Source organism: Cupressus sempervirens, chromosome 5 (assembly GCF_028749045.1).
Source record: "Cupressus sempervirens isolate cs-2001-9-10 chromosome 5, ASM2874904v1, whole genome shotgun sequence".
Lineage (NCBI taxonomy): Eukaryota > Viridiplantae > Streptophyta > Pinopsida > Cupressales > Cupressaceae > Cupressus > Cupressus sempervirens.
Window position 1 is genome coordinate 348,969,982 of NC_143122.1, and position 15,035 is coordinate 348,985,016.

General features: G+C 34.8%; 1 protein-coding gene across 2 annotated transcripts in view; it reads right to left on the reverse strand.

The window, feature by feature from the left end:
- LOC149556147 (uncharacterized) overlaps positions 1–15,035 on the reverse strand; it is a 53,141-nt gene that overhangs the window by 19,987 nt on the left and 18,119 nt on the right. For both annotated transcript variants that reach the window (XM_089830272.1, XM_089830273.1), the window contains exons 3-6: positions 11,184–11,457; positions 9,990–11,009; positions 9,534–9,768; positions 8,217–8,296 (exon numbers count right to left, since the gene is read on the reverse strand). In XM_089830272.1, coding sequence (XP_089686398.1) covers positions 8,217–8,296; positions 9,534–9,768; positions 9,990–11,009; positions 11,184–11,457 — 1,609 coding nt within the window. The remainder of the gene's footprint in view (positions 1–8,216; positions 8,297–9,533; positions 9,769–9,989; positions 11,010–11,183; positions 11,458–15,035) is intronic.

Below are 15,035 nucleotides of genomic sequence, written 5' to 3' on the forward strand. Positions count from 1 at the left end.
GAGGGATAAATGAGGATATAGAATTCTAATTTTTTCGTATTCCAATTCTCATTTCGTCGACCCAAACAGTGGATTACAGTTTTTTTAGAATTCGCAATTCTAATTCCTGTTGATATCAACGAACCAAGCGAGCCCTAAGTGTAGATCTATGATCTACTGTAATGAGAGCCAATTGTGATCCATTTTGATCACTTCTATTACACTCCGAAGATCAATCTAGACATCCTCCATGCGATGAACATGGGTGAATGTTCTCTTCATCTTGGAGTTCATGCCTCTATAATCAAAATTTTCTTGGGATTTAAATTTCTTTAATGTGATCAGCTGAAGTTCATTCTCCATACACTTTGCTTTAGGCACCGCAATGATTGCATACTTGCCAATTTGCAAAGGATTTGAAGTGGAAATCCCAAATCCTGGCATGTGCTGAGTACCTTGGTAAGCTTGCATGATCATGAGTTGCCCAGCCAATTCCATAAGGATAATCCTATTGGTAGGATACCTTGCTAGGGTATAAGATTCATCTTCAAAGCATCCAACCCTCATGTATGTGAGAGTTGGGAACAGTAGAAATAAACACCCATACTAATTCACCTTCCATGCCTCATCAAATACTCTTTTTTTTTTGCCAACTCTTTATCAAAGTGACATTTGAAATGTCGATAGAAGGCATCTTGTACCCTTCTATAATGGTATATGCTTTGAGTAAGAATAAGTTGTTCATAATAGTTCCAAATTGGAACTAAGGCCCTGTCCCCTTGGTAGAGAGTCTGCAGTTTCCATAGTTGCAGCAATGTAGACAAGGTAGGAATGAATAGAGAGAGAGAGAGAGAGAGAGAGCTCTTCACTTGAATCAATTGTTTACATATTGTTGTGCTTATGAGATCTCCCCAATAGATGTGTTCTTTTCTTTCTAGAATCTGGTAGATGAACTTGTACATCCATGGTTCAAAATGATTGGACCCCTTAAGGCCACAAATTTGACTTAGAAAAGTAAAAAATCAGTCCTATGCATCACCTTTGGCCATCTTTAGAAATCAATTCTCTTATTGATCAACCAATTCTAATTGGAAAACTTGATGTAGTCAAGTTTGTTCTCATTTCACATTTGCTAAGAATTCTCCTTTGTCAAGTTTACACACTCTGAAGTTTCTGGCACTTTGAAGACTTTCTCTATAATATCTGTAAACTAAGGATGGCTTTCCCATCAGTATCCTTGACAGATTTTGTTTTTGTGTCAAAATGCTTGGCGCATTGCTATACAAACTTAGGTTTCAGGGTTGTCATTGGGAAAGTGGAGACCAAGTGAATGTTGCTTCGCTTGATTTGTAGCATATCCTCTTGACAAGATGTCTCAATTCTTTATAGAAAATCTTCCATATCTACATGACCAATCTCTGTATCTCTAGTTCCATCATATGAAGATGAAACTTGAGATGTAGTACTATGCACCAATTCTTTGTCATACTAATATTTCATTTTTTCCCTTTCCTTTTGAAGGTGAGGATTCCTTGGACATACTGTGACTTCGAGAATTTGCTGTAACATGAAAATTCCAAAGGGTGAAAACATCTTCCCATGGGACTGGATCTATGAGGGCTTTTGGGATTTGAAAAACAATGATAGATCTATGGAGGATAAGTGTTCTAAGTATGATTTAGATACTTTATGAACTCTTAGATAGGCTGGAAATGATATGGACAGCTCCTTTTTTGGGCAAAAATGAACAAAATCAGGTTTTTCAAAGTAGATTGTATATGGGCAAAATATGTCCACTTGGCTTGAAAAAGTAAGAATGCAAGTAGATGTGGCTTTAGAGTATATGGATAGGAGGCTTTGTGTTAAAAAATGAGAGTCCTTTTGAATCGGGTTTTAAGAATGCATTTCCATGTGGTAAAAACTCAATATTATAAACTTACATAAATATGTAATTGGATTTTAAAAATCCGATTAAATATTTGGGAAATGTGGAGTTGGGCAAATTTGGGAATGTATATGAAGGTAGGAAATGTGAGTGGATACTTGCATTCTTTGAGAGAAATTTCATCATTTTCTTCATAAACAAACCAAAAACAAGCAAACAAAGTATTTACAAAACAAAGAAAAGAAAAGAAAAACATACCTCTTGCTTTGACACAAAACGATGACTTCCAAACACATCAATCTTGCAAGTAATTTCATTTTTTAGAGGAAGAACATTTTTGCATTACAAAAAATGGGAGTTTTACATTTATTTGTGTTTCAGAACAAAAATCTAGGGCTGCAACTAATTAAATGGAAAGAAAAGAGCAAAAGGATGCATCAAATAAGCAACAAGGACAAAAAATGCACACAAAACCAAAGATTTACACTTACTTGGAGAGCAAAGAGAAAATCTTGGAGCAAAGAAGAAGTTGGAATGAAACTCTCTTCTACAAATCGGGTTTTTCAAATGCATTTACACATAGCATTCAAAGCTTTCAAATGTTTTCCATTTTTGACCCTAAAATCGCACTTTTCCAGCTCTTTAACACATTTAAAGAATATGCAAATGATGTCTTCAAGTGCAGATCGCACTTTTCATCTCTCATTACACATCGCATTTGAGTCTTAAATGCAAATTGTGGTTTTCCAGCTCCTTTATATGTTTGAGGAAAAACGCCCAAGTACAAATTGGGGTTTTTGATAGCATTTGCACATTGGAAATGAAAGGTGAAGTGCAGATCGCACTTTTCCAGCCTATTTGCATATTTTAATGAATGTGTTAATGCCAACCCAAGTGCAGATCGCACTTTTCAAGTTGCTTTACATGTTGCATTTGGACACCTAAGTGAAAATTGCAGTTTTGGAGAGCATTTACACATTGATGTCTTGCAAATCAAGTGTAGATTGCACATTTGGCATGCATGTACATATTGCCATTTAACATGAAAAACAAACGTGTGAAGTCAATCGCACTTTTTGGGTGTGATTACACATGCATTTCACGTCAATAGACAGATCGTGATTTTGGGAATGAAATGCATATTTAAAAACCATGCAAGTGAAATGCCCAGCCAAGTAGTTTTCAGGAAAACTAGTTGTTTTTACAAGCCAAATGTGGTTTTCCAAGTTAAATACACATTGCATATTGAAGAAATGTAAGATGTAATATGCAGTTGGCCTCATGTAATGTCCCTTCTCCCATCTTGAGTGTTTGATGCTTAAAACCTGTAACAAATGTTAGTAGATGGAAAAGACAACATAAACATATATGAGTATAAAACAATTATTAGAAATTAACAAGATGAATATTATTAAATCATCTAAGTACTAATTCCCATACTAAGCCCGCCTAATCCTTTGAAGGAGGCTCTACTCAGATTTGCCTAACCCTATAATTAGAGTAACTCTCCGTTAGGAAACCGTCAGATTTGCCTCGAGGATCTCTATTAGTGAGTGAACTCATTAACAATACATACTTGGTAGAGATCCCACCTCTAACCAAGCTTCTTGTCTCTAAAATATGCATATGATTAACCACTACAATATATATTGTCTCTAGGAGATTGTCTACAAATCTCTCTCTGGGTTTCAATTTGGAATCCCGACATTTAATCAAGAATGCCCTCAAATCTTTGAGTTTTCTTACTTGATCTCTATGAGAACCATAAAGATCTCATCTCAATCCTTGATCTTCATAATTTTAACAACCAAATGATTCATATTTATTTATGAAATAAACATATCAAATGAACACACCTCTTGTTCCCTCTAGTTTTTTATTTTATAATCCTTCATAGAATATATATTACTTCAGTTCCCAACATTCAATATATATATTAGTTTAGTTTCTTTACTTTCTCTACTCTGACAGTTTTGTAGTTCAACTCTGTTAAGTATAATTGTTTTTTAATCCTCCCATATTTTATTTATCATCCATGTCCTTTCCAAAGAGTTGCAAAGCTTCATAATCACAATCCTTTTGAAAAGCCACAACCCTTCATAATCACATAACTTTGGAAAAGTCATAAAACTTCATAACCAAAATCCTTTGAAAAGTCACAACTATTCATAATCACAATACTATCAAAAAGTCGCAACACTTCATAATCACAATACTATCAAAAAGTCACAACCTTTCATTATCAGAATCCTTTTGAAAAGTCATGACTCTTCATAGATAAAATATTTTTGAAGAGTCATAATCATTCATAATCACAACCCTTTCAAAGAGTCAAATCCTTTCGTCATTGAAAATATCTGAAAAAGTCACTTGCTTTCTTCTCATTCCTCTTCTAATAATCCTTACTTAACTCATCTCTTCTTCCTTACTCTTTAAAATGAACTCTCCTCCCAATTATACCTTAATTTTATAGAATCGCGTATTTCTATTACATCTCTTGCCTTTTTATTAGATTTAGTTAACTTATATTATATTATTTATTTATTTATCTATTTTGTATTTATTATCATTTATTATTAAATCTTATTTAGAAAGATAACATACTTTCTACAATATTCTCTTCTATTTAATTTTATTTATTTATTTATTGTAATGTCCCCATCTTTTTAGCAACTAAGTGGAGTTCTTAGCCTTCACGTTCTCCAAAGGCTAAGTGGAGCATAAGAGGAAATTAAATTAATTTCCTATAAAGTCATTAAATAAATTAAAAATTAAAAGGTGACTTTATATTTAATTAATTTAATTAATTATTGTATTACAAGGGAGAAGCTTCTAGAGTGTGTATTAATTATTGGAAAGGGGGAAGCCTCTAGTAATTTAATTTTCTAGAAGCACAATTAATTATTGTATTGCAAAGGAGGAGTTTCTAGAGAGTGCATTCATTATTGGAAGGGGGAAGCTTCTAGTACTTGCAATTAATTAATATTTGATTTCCTTCTAGAAGAGTGTAGGGAAAGTATAAATAGAGGTGGGAGCTTCGTTGTTTAGCATCGGATGATTGTGAATTGCATTTGATAAGAGCTTGGATGTGTGAATTATAGATTTGTTCTTGGCATTAGAGGACGTCTATCCTCTCTTGTAACATCCTAGACATCATTCCCTTGGGGTTTGGCCTTTGGAATTCATTGTTATTATTTGAGAACTAATATTATTTCAGCAGTGGTTCAATCTTCATGTTAAATTCCTTCTTGTTCATGTTATATGGTTCCAAAATCTATGCAAAGAGATTAAAATCTCTTTCAGCAGTTGGTTCAGTTCTTGGGCATTTCTAGGGTGCCCATTACATTTATTCATATTAAATTTATTATTATTTAATTGTTTTAAATATTATTTTATTTATAATATATTATATATGTAATTTTTATTTCTTATTTCTATACTTATATGATTTTCTTATCATTATTTATTAATATTATATTTTAGAATGGGGACATGACACCTCAACAAGTGTGATTGGCCTCCTAAAAAGGAGCAAAACATGCTAAATCCCACATTTCCAATGCAAATCCATATTTAAAATGTAGTAAATTGCACTTTTTGAGTGAATTTACATATTCACTCAAATGCATACTTGACTTGTATTTTGAAAATGTCTAATTGATTCACTTAAGTGAAATCGCACTTTTTGGGGTCCATTACATATTACACGTGAAAGTTTGTGTAATGTGTAAATGGGTTGAAAAGGTGCACTTTCACTTCAGTGATTTAAATTGTAAATTAATAAGTTGAAAAGGTGCACTTTATAACTTTAGTGATTTAAGTTAATAACTTAAAAAATAAAAAAGTGCAACATAACAACAAAATAAAAGATCTAAAGTTCAAAATATGCAGTCAGGATTCTAAAGTCCAATAACACATCCACTTAAACCGTAATATCTTTTGATTGGAAACCTCGCTTAAGTCCTACGATAGCTCAAAATGAGTGAGTGATCGAAAGCAAGAGATTGAAGGCAACAAAAGGACCAAAACAAACACACTAAAACGCAAAAAGGGTCTTTAAAGGCCTCAAAAATCAAGCGAATGCCATTAGATTTGATAAATTTAACTACACATACAAAAGCAAAGAAAACTTGATGAGAACCGTTTATAAAAATATCAGAATACGAATTAGGAAAGATTAATTAACCAACTTTCAATCATATAGTGAATCAACTTAGAGAAATTGGAAACTTTAAACGTCAAAGTTTTGTATTGTTGCCTTCATTTTGTGATTACAAAATGAAGGACAACAAACTTAATGACCAAGAATATGGAATTTGGGATTTTTTCATTTGGAGAATACTTTATCTAAGTTATTGGTTTGGATGTGGGTACGAGACCCCAGTACATGGATATGTGGAAAAAAACAATTCAAGGGTTTGGATGCATTTGGGTACGTGTGTTTATATATGCACACAAAATTAAACAAAAATATACAGAATTAAATTATTTGATTGTATGATACTTCCTCATTGATCAATGCCAAATATGAATTGATAGTTCAAAAATATTCAACTATTGATGCAGGAGCATACTAGGTGTAAGAGCAATCTTGCATTACCCAAAAATATTTCATTATAGTTGTTTGAATAAGGCTTGTCTTAATGCAGAGTTGTTGTCTATGGAGGCTTGCTACTCAGTAAATCAGTCATACAAGTTTGAAATGTCCTAATTTCAGAGGTGGAGGTTCATCTCATTCATATCAGCCTACCAGTTGAGGCTCAATGCCATTTCATAAGTATCGCTGAAGTTATTGTGGATTTTGGTACAAAAACTTTGGGCTCAGTTTTGAAGGCCTAAACATGCCTGGATGAGGCCCGAAAAACTCGACGGATGGGTGCTTGCATAGATTCTTGCCTATAGAATAGAAACTGAGGATTCTCAAAAATGGTTATAATAGCCAATTGGAGCAACGGTTAGAAAGTTATGGCCTTTCGAAGTTGGGCCGACCAAAATTTCCAAAATAAGTGTCAAAGGTGTATTGGGCCGACTCTATATGTAATTTTAGAGATAGTCAGTCTCAAGGGTTAGGGTTTGATGTCTAGAAACTTCCCGAGTGGTGTAAAAACACCTATTTAAGGAGCGTGCGTACATTGCCTAGGACAACTTTGGGTGATAGTTCACAGCTCTGTGTTGCAAATTATTGTAAGGAAGGCGCACATGTGGGTTTGCATATTGTATTTCAAAATTCTATAATTTCACATTTGCGGCGATAATAAGAAGCCCATATTTTGTTCTCATCAATTGTTGTTATTCCTTTGTTTTTGTTATGTGTTTGTGGTATTAGGGGAAGCACCCTTCATCAACTACTCATGATTCCAATGAAAATTATTGCAATTACAAAATGTAGTTCAAGATTCATCAATTATCAAAAGGATTTTTCATTTTCAGCTATTGCAAGTTCGGGATCATTCGAATCCAAATCGGTTCCACTCACACTAGATGCACCATGTATAGGGATGTCATAAAGAGATGTTTTAGGGTTTTATGGGACAAAATATTTTAAAAGCACTTCAAAATCTATTTTAAGTGGAAAAGTGATTATAGGACCTAGATGCGACCTGGATGCACTTGATATGCATCTGGGCACATCCACAAACTGGATGTGCATCCGGCCAACATCTGGACTACATCCAGCTGCGCATCCACCTCTACATCCAATGCAAGGGCTGCCGATATGAATCCGGTAACTAAGTAGTTCATTATAAAGATAAGGAATGTCCACAAAAATCATCTAGGGGCTGTTGACCAAGTTTCAATGTGAATGAAGAATCGTTTATATCATTCAAGGAGTCTCTTCCTAATCAAAACAGTAAACTGAAAGACCATACCATACATTCAACAATGCTTGGAGGATCATTATTATTTAGGAAACAAAACAAATAACATATACCAAGAAGAGAATTGATCTCAAGTTACAAATTTTATATAAGTTAAAGTGGAAGGTAGCTTTTTTGGGGTCAACCCTGGTCTCTAGCCAAGACATCAATTAAGCATATGAGACATAACTTTCATAATAGAGATGTCATGGCAGCACTACCTACACTTGATTAATGGAATTCCCTGTACCATGTTGCTTTTGCAAAGAGAAAATAAAAATTTCCTGGTTCACTTTAAAAGAAAAATTGTTTTAGTGCATAAAAGCATGCTGAACAAGGAGATTTGTTGAGCTTCTCCATTCTGGCAAATGAAAAACAATCCATGCAAGGTAAAGCACTCAACACAATCACATAAGCCTCATAGAAATTGATGAATGATATTTAACAGGAAAAAACAAGTATTAATTTGATCAGGTAAGGAGCATGTATCTTACCTTAAGCCAAAAGAAGAATCCCCGCAGCAAAGTTAATTTATCTTCAGGAGAAGTAGCTGAAACCAACCTGTCTGACAAATCTGTTTGAAAATTTACAACATGCAACTTAATCAGAAAATATTTGGAAGTCATATCTTTCCCATGACAACAAACAAATTATGACCGCATTATACAGTGTCTAGTTTAATTCAACCAATAGCTATTTTCCATTTCAGATGATTACTATTACTTTGCCCACATGATGTGGTCGGTGAAAGAGGAAACAATGTAGTGGCTAAGCTAAAAGGTGAATGTTATAAAATGCACTGTGTGAAATTTTGACAGCTATAAGGCCGGATAATCTGTTGCTCAGCTAATCAAGCAAGGGTTTAAGATTAGGTTCCTTCCTGTACAACAGAAAACTAATCTAGATGCCGCAATAAAGCTATCACTAACAAACAAATTATGACTACATTATCAACTGTCTGGTTCAATTCAACAAACAACCATTGTTCAGTTCATATAAATCCTACTACTTTGCTCATGTGCAATGGTCTGTTATGAGCTGAAGAGTGAATTATATAAAATGCACTGCAAAAATTTTTGACAGCTTTAAGGGCAAATACTCTGGTCCTCAGTCCAACAAGCTACCAAACTACTTGTTAGGGAGGTTTTGTTCCTTGCAGTGCCATTCTCTATTATAAAATACCAGCTCTACTGTCAAAGAAATCAGCGCACAGTTTTCATTTTACACTGTGAATCTGTGATTGCAGTAGGATGCAGGAAACAAAGGTCACATTTTACCTTTTCACTTTCCACCAAAGCTAAAAATCTTATCTAATTCAATCAAGACTCACAGAATTGCATTCCCACATATGTGTATTTGTAACTAAGTAGGATACACAGATTACAACTCTGATCCAATTTATATAAGGGGTATATGGCTCACCTTTTGCAGCTTCACGAAATGAATAATGGATAAGCTTAGTCAGCTAGAAAATTCTTAAATGTGATATGTATAGTTTGTCAAGAGTTCTCATGCATATATCCATGTACATAGATGGTATCCCAGCAGAATGAATCTCTACTTGGAAAAACTGAAAATGAACTTTTTATTTAAAAGATGTGCTCAATCAAATAATGATCACAATAATTATTTTCGTATAGCATAATCAGGGGAGAACAAGGATAGGCACTATTGTCAAGTTGATGTATAGTCGTGTTGTGGCATAAAATGACTGCAACATCCAAATTATGCCCCAGATGGCATAATCCTAGAGTGTCGTGCCATAAAGACAATAAAAATTAGACAAATGATTGTTTAAAAATAACATGTACCTGGATGGTAATCCAGATATGAAAATCCTTCATCTTGTGTTTCAACAGAAATAGTTCGTTGACGTGTATGTCGAAATCGTACGATAGGCTTTCTCTTGCTTATAGAAGTCCACAACTCATGTAACTCTTGTGTATTGTAAGGTTTCTGGAGAGCAGCCTCAAGATTCTCCTTAAATTCGTCAGATTGACTGAAGAAAGGGATCTCACTGCATTCAACATTTCCAACCGTAGTCACCTGCATGAAAACAGTGTAATTGTTCCGTATGAAGCAGGTTTTACATGTTATAGGCCACAAACTCTCTGCAAAGAGATAAATTTCCCATTGAAATAAGAAACAAATCAACATTTGGTAACTTGTTTATATAGCATGCATGATTAACTGTTATGAAATATAAAAATGAAATCGGAACAAGGGAAAAATGTTATCCAAGTGAATGCAACTGCATATTTTCTCACATCAGAAGGGCTGCTTGATTCAGGTGAAGGTACTTCTATTTTGACTTTTTGTTGACTGTAATCCTGTAAATAAGATTTTCTTTTGTCAACAGGGAACTCCGATGAGTGCAGAGGAACATGTGCATTATTTCTGTCTCCACCACAGAATAATCTTCTCCTTTTTCTGTCCTTGTATTCACTACTTATACATTTACAGTTTTCTTTTCCTTCCAAATTGCATTTTTGTTTTTCACTGTCGACATGATTCCAGAAAATTGAACTAGGATCCTCATATTTGAGTGTAGTTGTACATCCATCTTGGACAACTTTCAGGTCAAAGACATATGATAGGCCATCTAATCTTACATTGTCTGTAAAGAATTTGTAGTCCTCATCCTCCATTTCATATTCAACTTTGATTCTAGTACCACATATTTCTGTTTGAATGCTTTCAGAATCAGTTCGAAATATTAATGGAACCTCAAATTCTTTACACTTGGCCCAAACAGTATCATTGGCATCTCTGCTAAATGCGTTACGTAAAGGTTGAGCCTCTACTTTCACCACATTTCCAGAACCTAACATAGAAGAATCTACATTCGCCAAGTTCACAGAACCTGAAAAAGAAGAATCCATAATAACTTCAGATTGAGTTTCTACTTTCACTGAATCTATATTCACAGCAGGTAGTGAGTCTGAAAGGGGGCCATTGCCTTCTTGCTTCAACAAATCTTTTGTTTCCGACTGATGCAGAATAGGGCCCTTGTGTTGAGGCACTAACTTAGAATTAATGCCTGAAGTTTGAGTAAATGGTGAAGTTGTGACAACTGCCTCAGGTGCAGCATCTGAGAATATAGAATGAATTGGAGGGTTTTTCTGGAAAGAATTGTTCATAATAATTGAAACCAATTTGTCCTTATGACAAGATGCTCTATGATCATTCAGTAGCTTTACTGACTTCTGTTCTGTGATGTAGCCTTCAGGTAAATAACTTTTAGGTAGCTGCTTCACTTGCTCTGCACTTAGAGAACCCCGCATACGCTACAAGAAGAGAAAAACAGTGTCATACTATATTAGATATCTCAAGGCTCAACACTTAAGCAATTGTTATTGAAACAATACTGACAAAAAGAATAAATGTTTCTTGAAAGACGTCAGAATATTGGAGTAATCATCAATTGAAAAATATTATTGCAAGAGGACATTTTAAAATACCTCATTAGTGGTTAATGTGTGCTGAGGACCAGAATATCTCAATGGAGACCTCTGGGAATGCGATTGAAAATCTTCAGCTTTTGTCCAAAAATATTCAGCACTTCTGCACCATCCGCGCCCTAGTTTACGAAGGGAGATTTCACGAGGAGATTCATGCGTTGTTCTAAAGATGAGAAAATCATGTACATTCGTGAATCCAGCATTCTTAGCCAGATGCAATATTGGTCCTGTGACTTCAAGGCCTTGTCCCTTGCGGCAATTACTACAGTTGCAGCTGTGCAAGACAGGAAAAGTCAAATTCAAACACATACAGTTCCATTGATTCTACTATAGAAACAGATTCCTTCATAGAGGTAGCTTGGCTATAACCCAAGTGTAGAGCTGTCAAACTAATCAAACAATGACTTAAACATGGGTTAATGAGTTTGACTCAATAACTACACAGTTGAATCCTGATAGCAATATCACGACTTAAACAAATAAAACTGCAGTTCCTCAAACTACTGCTTTGCGTTCAGAAAAGATTATTACAGAGATCCAGTTATCGTTGGTCCTATTAGATTCTGCAGGCACCTGAATGCTTCCATTCTTTCCACCATCATAGCAACAAAGTGCAATAAATAATGTATGTGAAACATAAATAAAAGAGGAAATGATTGACTGAATACGTATACTACGATGCGAGTTTGGGGAGGGGGGGAGGGATGGAGGGGATACATTAATAACAACTGAAGAATATTGGAACATTAGAATAATTGCTGAAAATGTTTAGATAAACCAAATGCAGCAATCATCTATATGAAAACTAATGCTCAGTCATAAATGCACTCAATTGCTGCATGAACAGAACTCAAGAGAAATTATAACTAAAATAGTTTCCCAATAAAAGCAAAGAAAAACTATTAATATATATTAAGCTGTCACCAAAAATATATTATGTTTCTTATCCCTTCAAAATTCATTAAAAGAGAAATATGATATCCAATCAATTGTTGTCAATGATAAAACTGTAAAACAATTTTTAGATTGATTGAATGCACAGGGAAAAAATGAAACGACAGATTTGCATGCAGCTATCAGACTAATTTATTTCCTCCCTCTCAAGTTGAATTATTGATGTCAATAAAGAATTTTCTTGGGCAAGCATGCATTACATCCTGAGTTACTGTTGATAAACAGATTTGTCACTGTGAGCGATTCTTTTAAACTGACCCTTTTTACCCTATGAGCAGTGATAACTGTGCAAACAGTTGGAAAGATTGCAATTAGATCACATTGAAATTTCAGTCTTCCTCTATGTTTGAAAGGGGCAGCTCCCTCGTATGATGGGGGAATTTGTAGTTTTTCTGTACTGTTCACCTGAAAGTACAAAATGGATTAAGGCAAAACTAACAAAGACTGGATAATGGAAACCTTACTGGCAAACATACAAATACCAAGTAAGACTTCATGATTGATAAGGGGTTTAAGCACAAGAATAAGTTGGATATGCAAAATGATGAAAGAAAGGAAACACGTAACCTCAACACTTTCTAACCAAGATACAAAGCTGTGAATGAATAGGCTTCATTCATTATATCATTTATACTGAAAACTAATAAATCACAAAGTACACAAAGGGATTATCAATTTAACATACAAGAAATTGATTATAATATTTGTGAATCCTATTCAACACATATGGTTCTAGTGCAGAGCACCTCCTAAAGAACAAGGGATCTAAGGGAATAGAAGATAAGAATTAAAGGAATAAGGTCTTGGATCCATTTTTGAATCACAAACATTGTAAATGACCCATTTTGTAAGGCTAATGAATTCCAAATGCATTTATACACTTAGTCATTCAATTAGACCATGGGGTCTTAGAATAGTCAACTAGGGTGTTTTAGGATGTTTTGGACATAATTTAACTCATTTGGAAGGTTAGGAGTCAGTTTGATGAGTTTTGATTACAGATTGCAAAAGTTTCTCATTTGTTGAAAAAGTTGTCAAGCAACTTTTTGAAAAGTTGCTTGTTAGTTGCATATTGATGTTAAACGTTCATAACCATTTGAAAATTGGTTGGAGACGTTGGGAAAGATTATTTAAGCATGTTGCATCAAAGAATGTGAAAGTTGGAGAAATTGTATCAAGTTTGGTGGCTTTTTGAATAAGAAAACTTTTTTTTTATGGCAATTTTGCTGTTTCACCATACTATAAGGATTGGTATGCTGATTCAGTGGACATGGTTGTATAGTGTGGTGAGTTCTCTAGCTAATGCAATTGGTTTGAAGTGATTTGGTTCAGCCTGGTAAAAGTTACAGACCTTTTTGTAAAAACAGTTTCAAAACCCTCATTTCATAAGGGTTTGGGAGAAATGTCACCCTAACTTGCATTTCCGCCAATGGAATTCGACGGCCCTTGGAGGAATGCAAGTTGGGGATGTACTTTACATGATTCCAAAAGGCCAGGACTGCAGGAGTTGGTTTGATATTTTTACCACCAAGCCCTAGGCCAAACAAAACCATGTGTTGGTCTAAATTGGAGGTTTTAGGCACACAGTCCACATAGGGGAGTGTCAAGACCAAATACTTTGATGGAATTGGTGAAGATATGTGGGAAGAAGGCTGTCCGAACCATTGGCTCAATTTCATGAACCCATCCATTAGTACTTTCTTTGTTAACCAAGCCTAATTAGGCCTATTAGGTCTCCAAGCATAGTAAGGGTTGGAATGCAGGAGTGGAGTTGGGTCCTAACTCTTTGTAGACTGATAGAAGTCCCAAAAGGGTATCTGAAACCCTAATTTGTTTGGTAGGTTGTTTTGGGGTTTTGAAAGTTATCCCATAAAAACTGGTTTCATATTTTGGCCTTAGAAAGTTGATGGGTTGTTGAAACCTGTTGAAATGGTCATGGAAAGTTGTCCTAAGATGAAAACAGGTCTTTCCACTCCCTAAAGTTGGTTTGGGGTTTGTGTGCAAGTTTTGGGTATAAGAGACAAGGTGTTCAAGTGATTTGCTTTCACATTTGAAGGTAGTGTCAAAAGGTGATTATGAATTTGACCCCTATTTGCAGCAAGTATTGATTGGATTCAAAGAAGGATTCCCACAAGGTGTGGTGGGATAGTATTTTTGTAAACTCTCTAAGATTGGAAGAGTTGTGCATTTGAAGGATTAGGTGTATAAACTTGGACATTCGATCAGACCATAGGGTCCTAGAATAGTCAAATAAGGTCAATTAGGGTGTTTTAGGATGTTTTGGACATAATTCAACTCATTTGGAAGGTTAGGAGTCAGCTTGATGAGTTTTGACTACAAATTGCAAAAGTTTCTCATTTGTTGAAAAAGTTGTCAAAGCAACTTTTCAAAAAGTTGCTCGTTAGTTGCATATTGATATCAAACGGTCACAACCATTTGAAAATTGGTTGGAGATGTTGGGGAAAGGTTATTTAAGCATGTTGCAACGAAAAATGTGAAAGTTGGAGAAATTGTATAAAGTTCGGTGGCTTTTTGAATATGAAAATTCTGATTTTTTTCCTGGCAACTTTGCTGTTTCACCAATCTGTACGACCTTGTACAGATTGGTAGGCTGATTCAGTGGACATGGTTGTATGGTGTGGTCAGTTTTCTAGCTAATGCAATTGGTTTAAAGTGATTTGGTACAGCCTGGTTAAAGTAGCAGGCCGTATTGTAAAAACAGTTTCAAAACCCTCATTTCATAGGGGTTTGGGAGAAATATCATCCTAACTTGCATTTCCGCCGATGGTATTCAAGGGCCCTTGAAGGAATGTAAGATGGGGATGTACTTTACATGATTCCAAAAGGCCAGGACTGAAGGAATTGGTTTAATATTTTTACCACCATACCCTAGGCCAA